This window comes from Aquila chrysaetos, chromosome 6 (assembly GCF_900496995.4).
Source record: "Aquila chrysaetos chrysaetos chromosome 6, bAquChr1.4, whole genome shotgun sequence".
In the NCBI taxonomy this organism is placed as follows: domain Eukaryota; kingdom Metazoa; phylum Chordata; class Aves; order Accipitriformes; family Accipitridae; genus Aquila; species Aquila chrysaetos.
The window spans coordinates 30802239-30808238 of NC_044009.1; the positions used below are offsets into that span (position 1 = coordinate 30802239).

The following is a 6000-nucleotide window of genomic DNA, read 5'->3' on the forward strand; positions in this document are numbered from 1 at the left end:
ATCCAGTCAGCTGACGGAGCCTGTGCCTCAGGCACATTACTGCGAGGTATAGAGTACAACATTTTAGCTTGATTTAGGATCCAGATCAGATCTGGGTATCTTGAAAGGGAACAGGATGAATCCCCTGTGAATCTGTGTACATTGAAGGGTGTGGTTAAGTAGATGCTCAATGGAATTAAACACAACATTTGCAGGGGTGTGCCCCAGTTTTACACACCAGCAACTCGGAGCTTTTCATGACCAGCTACTCTAAGTCTATGCAACAACTTGCTTTGAGGACTGACTATCCTGTGGTTTTTAGATTCTCGCTCACAGATTTAAAAAACCAACAACCACCACATCCATTTCTACATGAGTCTCATCAGCTGCCTTAGCAAAATCTCACACAAGAAAGCATTCAACTACTAGACTGCCAAATAAAATCTCTAGTAGGTAAGAACTGATTACTTAAAACACTGTACGCTAGTGCTAACATAGCCCAAATGCAGTCTCTAAACTGTGAGAACAGTTTTCAAACTACTAAAAATGACTGCCTGTGGCTGTTGGAATGGGAGCAGCTATAATGGTGTTTATTCCACATTCACTTTTGAACACTTGAGGACTATGCAAAAGCAGTTATGAAGATTTAGTCACAGGTATACAAATTATTTTTTATTTGCAAACCCAGCTGAAATAGACCCTCACCATTGAGCCAAACTGAAAAATAAGTTTCAAACCCCTTAGATTTCAGAGCTAGAGACAAAAAGTAGAGTTGAATTATCACCCTCTTCACTTTCATCTTCCAGAGAGATGTGGCTATGTAAAGGCAAAAAGCAACAAACAATATGCTAACTCATCCAAGAGTAGCACAGATATGAATCATCATCCTTGATAGTTAAATTTTATACTTAGCCTTGCTATTACTCCAAAGTCAGTCAGGTATTTGAGATAAGGAAAATTAGGGTGTATAAGATGCAGAAAAGAAACAAGTCATGCCTGCACAAAAATATCAGAATTAAAATTTGGTGTTACGAAAAAGAGAAAGGAAAAAAATACTTAAGAATAATGTGCAGGGAAAATAGAAAAAAAACCCAACAAATACATGATGTGATATTTATATATTTTAACTAAAAGACTCCAAATAATCCACTAAGTGTAAAACATATCTTTTACAAAATAGTACTAGTAATGTGTATGGAAGCACATCACTTGACATTTATAACAGACATCATGCAGGACAAAATAGTACAAAACCCAGACATGTATACCCCAAAAAATAGTAGCCAGAGAATTTTCACACTAGTTATATAAACACCACAATCCTAACAAAAACAAACAAAAAACCCACCACCACCACCAACCCCCCCAACCCCCAAACCACACCCCTCTCCCCCTCCCCCCAAAAAAACAAACAAAAAAACTGCCAAACATTTATCTCAAACTAATATTAACATTCCTACCAACAGGAGACTCAGGTGTCAACCCCATGCTCTGAAGTAATGCTTCAGCTTCTCTTCTCTTCTTCTCAAGATCAGATTCTTCTTGTACAGGAAGAACTTCTTTCTTCTGATCAGTCTAAAAAGAATTCAATAATTAAGTTATAGCACTTAACAGGTATTAAAACCCATTTCATTTATTTTTTTGAGATCTTATAGGTTTTTTTATGCTACTGAAACCTATCATCATATAGGTTAGATGTTTGACTCTAGTAATTCTGATGGTCCTTTCTGTAGATAATGTAAACAGCAGACAGGAATCAAAATTTTGTAGCTTTGGTGCTGTCTTTAAAAGACTTATATAACATGCAAAAAGTGTCTTCTCATTTGTCAGAATGACTAACACTTCATAAGATCAAGAATACCTTTTTTACACTAATGCTAAGCACTGTAAAATACAAAGTCTGAAAAAAAAATTTATTATGTACCTGTGTATAAAAGTACTTTAAGACACAGTCATATTGTTCAGATTTTGAAATCACAATAACTGTGTCAAAGAAAACACTATAGGGTTAGAATGACAATAAGAGACACCCCTCCTTGGTCAAGAAAGTATTAGGATGCTTGGCTAGATAGAGTACATGCTAAAGCATGTAGCAATTAAGAAAATATGTGGAAGATGTAAAAGTGATGATTGTCTATGTGTGTATTTTAAGCTATTTTTTAAAACAAGAATACCAACAAGCTGTTTAGTGAGAAAGCTTTCTTTTGGACCTCAGGTTTCACAAAAAAAATATTAAGTCTTAAAAAAACCCAACTTTGTAGTAACTTTACCAGGCATTTAAGTAGTTTTCTTTAAGTTGTCTTATTATCTGCTAGACTTCATTAAAAAAAAAAAAAACAAACAAAAATTACACCCCCATAATTTAAAAACAACACAAGCTCTACTGTGAAAGATGCTAACACTCCATATCTTTCCACTCATTTAACTGCTCATTCAATTATAGAAATATAATTCATAGCTTCAGGTGTTCACATCTCAGTCATTGGCAAGTGAATATTTTTGTAAATATAAACTGATGATACAAGTCTTTAACAGAAGCAGCAAAATCTAGACCAAGCTATTCTATCCCTATGCCATGATTAAAGACTAATCGTTCCTCACATGACCACACATTATGTTTCTAATCTACTGCACAATTCCTTTTAAAAAAGGAATTTCCAAATTTTTAGAGCAAGTTCTCAACTGATAAGCTATTGCATCACATGTGGAATCTCTGATAGAGGCAATACATTGTCACAAGATCATCAGAACATAATTTGAGATATTTCCGTCTCTTTTTCCGAATCATGTAGCTGGCAGCTGCCCAGTCTTCAGTCATATGCCAATTTAGAACACCTACAAGATTATAACCAAAACACAGAGAAGTCTTGAAAAAGGACCCCAAAACACCAAAACGTTCCAGCAAGTTTCATTTATGAGGTATAATCTGCATTCAGGAGAAACATAGTAATAAATCACTGATTGTCACATACTTTAGCAGAGAGAAATCCAGAAGACTGTTGACAAACTAGAGTCTAACACACAAGTAGCATATACATCCTGAGCGTTACTCTGATTTCAAAATTCAGGCTAAAGATGAGTCAAAGAGCAGAAGAATGTAGCACATTGTTTGTACAATAATAATACTGACAGTCAGACAATTCATATGGACAACCTCAGAACTGCACTTCAGAAATGAGTTCTCTAAGTAACATCATCACAACTCATTAAGCAGAGCTTTTGTGCAACACTTCACAGTGATTTGATTAAAGATGTCGCATGCACACAAGTAGTTTTAGAAATCCAAACTTCATGTAAGTGGAGGATTGAAAAAAAAAAAAATTAAAATCTAACTTACCATATGGATAATACTAAAAAAACCAGTAGGTGTTTGCTCTTATCAGATAATGAAAGTGCTACATTTGCATCAGCAACCAACCACTAAACAGACACTCCCCGAATAGCATGTACCAAATGACTAAGTGAACCTACCCTTAAATTTTGGGCAAGTTACATATGCAAACAGTAAAATTTCAAAAAGAAAATTGTTTCTTACTTCTTTTTTCTTTCTTTCTTCCTCCTTTCTTTTCTTCTCCTCTCTGATTTGAGCTAATCGTTGCTTCTTGCGCTCCAACTCCGCCTTCAGTTCACTTTTGTCAGACATGGCTGAAACACTGATCAACAGAAATCATACCACTGTTTGGTTTTGGTTTGGTTTTTTTTGTTTGTTTGTTTTGTTTTTAAGACAGTAGCTTTCCTTTAAATAAGCTATCATTAAAGGAACTACACTAGCTTACTAAAACCAGAACTGTGAAAAGTCTTAAAATAATAATTTTAAAAAATCACATTCCTATTTCCACATTTTTCACTTAACACATTCTCAATAGTAAAAGGATTGATTTAAAATGAACAGATGGAACTATGATGTGATGACAGCATCCATAGTAGTAGTAGTTCTGATGCTGTTTGAAGGAACTGCTTTGAAAGAAACATTAGGCACCAAAGACAGGGCTATCTGATCTTGCCATAGGATTCTGTACAGCTACAGAGCCAACTACGAGACTGAAAACAGCAAGGAGAATACCAACACAATTTCTATCTTTTACTTTTCACTTCAACAGCTTAAATATTGGCATGCTATAACTTAGCAGTATGTAAGCTATACATCCTTGTGCATACAGTTGTAGGATTCAAAATACAGATTTATGAAAAGATTTAATAGGATTACTATAAATTACAAGGCAAAGTAAGTACAAGTGTGACAGTCAAAAATACCTGTAAAGTATGTGTATTATCAATTTTTCCCCAAACATTTTGTACACTACTAAGAAATTGGTGGATCTTTTAAAGACAAAAATTCTACAAAAAGTTTTGCTACCTAACTGACTCAAATAAATACAGATAAGAAAGTCAACAATAAACAAAAGGTGGAAAAACCCCCACTTCTGAACTCAACAAAAATTTAGAACACAGGTACGAAAAACTGTGTGAATGGGCTGAGTGAATAAAAGCTTAATTCTACTGTTTTTAAGCAAACCCAAGTCAGTAAAGAAAGTGCAGAAGCAGTGCTACAACAGACAAGGGATCTATAAATGCTTTTACACTAAACTTGGTAATAAGATACCAAATTAAGCATTAGTAATACTCACCAGTTCAAAGTTAAGAATGCCTGCAAGTGTTTGCCTAGCACCTCTAAGCACAAAAAAGGATGCGAAATGATGCAAGCCTCATACATCTACCCCAATACACTTAGTAGTATATTGGGGTAAATGTACGTATTCCTTCACGTTGCCTGCAAACATTTAAGTGCTAATAAATAAATTTTAAAAATCTACTGTCGGCATTCTCAAATGGCATTCCCCCGTCGCTTTAAAACAGCACTAAGGCGGCAGTTATCACCACACCATTGATTCCTGCCTCCACCCGTCTTTCTAATGCCGAGCCAGGAAAGCCAAGCGGCACAAACCCAGCCATCCCCGAGGAGGGGAGCGCCCGCCCCGCCCCACCTTACGACGACAGCGGTACGAACCGGGTGCCGCCAGCAGCAGGTTCCCCACACGGGCTGGGCCGTCCCGTCCCGACAGGGCCCTACCACACCCTGAGGCCCAGGAGAAAACAGCACCATCGAACCGAACCGCCCCCAGAGCCCACCCGTATCCTCTCCCGCTTACTGAGGGCCGAGCCCCGGCCCCACCCTGCTGCCGCGCCCCTCACTCCACAGGGCGAGACCGAAAGAAGGAGGGTCCCCACCCGCAGGCAGCGGCGCCGAGCCGGGAGGGGCAGCGGCGCCAGGCGCAGCTCGGCCTCCGCGGGACCCCCGCGCACCTGGCAGCGGGACCTCCTCCTGCTCCTGCTCCTGCTCCTGCTCCACCCGCCCCTCGTCCGCAGGGCCCCGCTCCGCTTCCGCCGCTCCACAAAGGCGCCGGCAGCTGACAGGCAGCAGCCTACGGCGGGCGCCGAGGGCCAAACCAGCTCCGAGAGCGTCGCGGGATGCGCGGGAACTTCCAGGCACTGCGGAAGGACAGGGAGGCCTGTACAGGACCGCGGTGCGCTCAGACACCAACGCCCCGCTCGTTCACACCGTCAGGGGGAGCGATCTGAAAGGAATTGGCGCGGGAAGCGAGGCGGGGCTGGGGTGCTTCCTGAAGGCTAACGCCAACCCCCGCCCGTAGAGCGCCGGCGAAGCAGCTTTGAGTACGACGCCGCCCAACATGCAGCGCGCCCCGCGGGGCGGGCCTCGCCCTCAGAGCCCTACGGCGTGAGTGTGGCGCGGCCGCGCGTTGCGTGATGGGAGCTGTAGTCTTTTGGGGGAGAACACGTGGGCGGCCACCGGCGGCCGCGGGGTCCGGGAAGTGAGCGCCACCGCATGCCAGGGGACGGACGGGCGGGCGGGCGGGTAGCTGCGCGCGCATGCTGTGCTTTGGGTAGCTGGTAGGGGCGGCTGCGCGGCTCGCGCGGCGGCGGGAGCGCGGTGACCGTGACAGGGTCTCGCGGTTTTCTCCTCACGGGAGGCCTCGCTGCGCCTCGCACCCAAGGCAGCGG

General features: G+C 41.9%; 1 protein-coding gene across 9 annotated transcripts in view; it reads right to left on the reverse strand.

Annotated features, from left to right (window-relative positions):
- Positions 1-5697, reverse strand: part of DYNC1I2 (dynein cytoplasmic 1 intermediate chain 2) — a 31106-nt gene extending 25409 nt beyond the window's left edge. For 2 of the 9 annotated variants that reach the window (XM_030018850.2, XM_030018843.2), the window contains exons 1-3: positions 5284-5528; positions 3515-3632; positions 1440-1554 (exon numbers count right to left, since the gene is read on the reverse strand). In XM_030018850.2, the coding sequence (XP_029874710.1) occupies positions 1440-1554; positions 3515-3622 (223 nt within the window). In that variant the 5' untranslated portion in view covers positions 3623-3632; positions 5284-5528. The other 7 variants (XM_030018851.2, XM_030018848.2, XM_030018847.2 and 4 more) reach the window with 6 other exon arrangements.
- Positions 5698-6000: the final 303 nt, after the last annotated feature.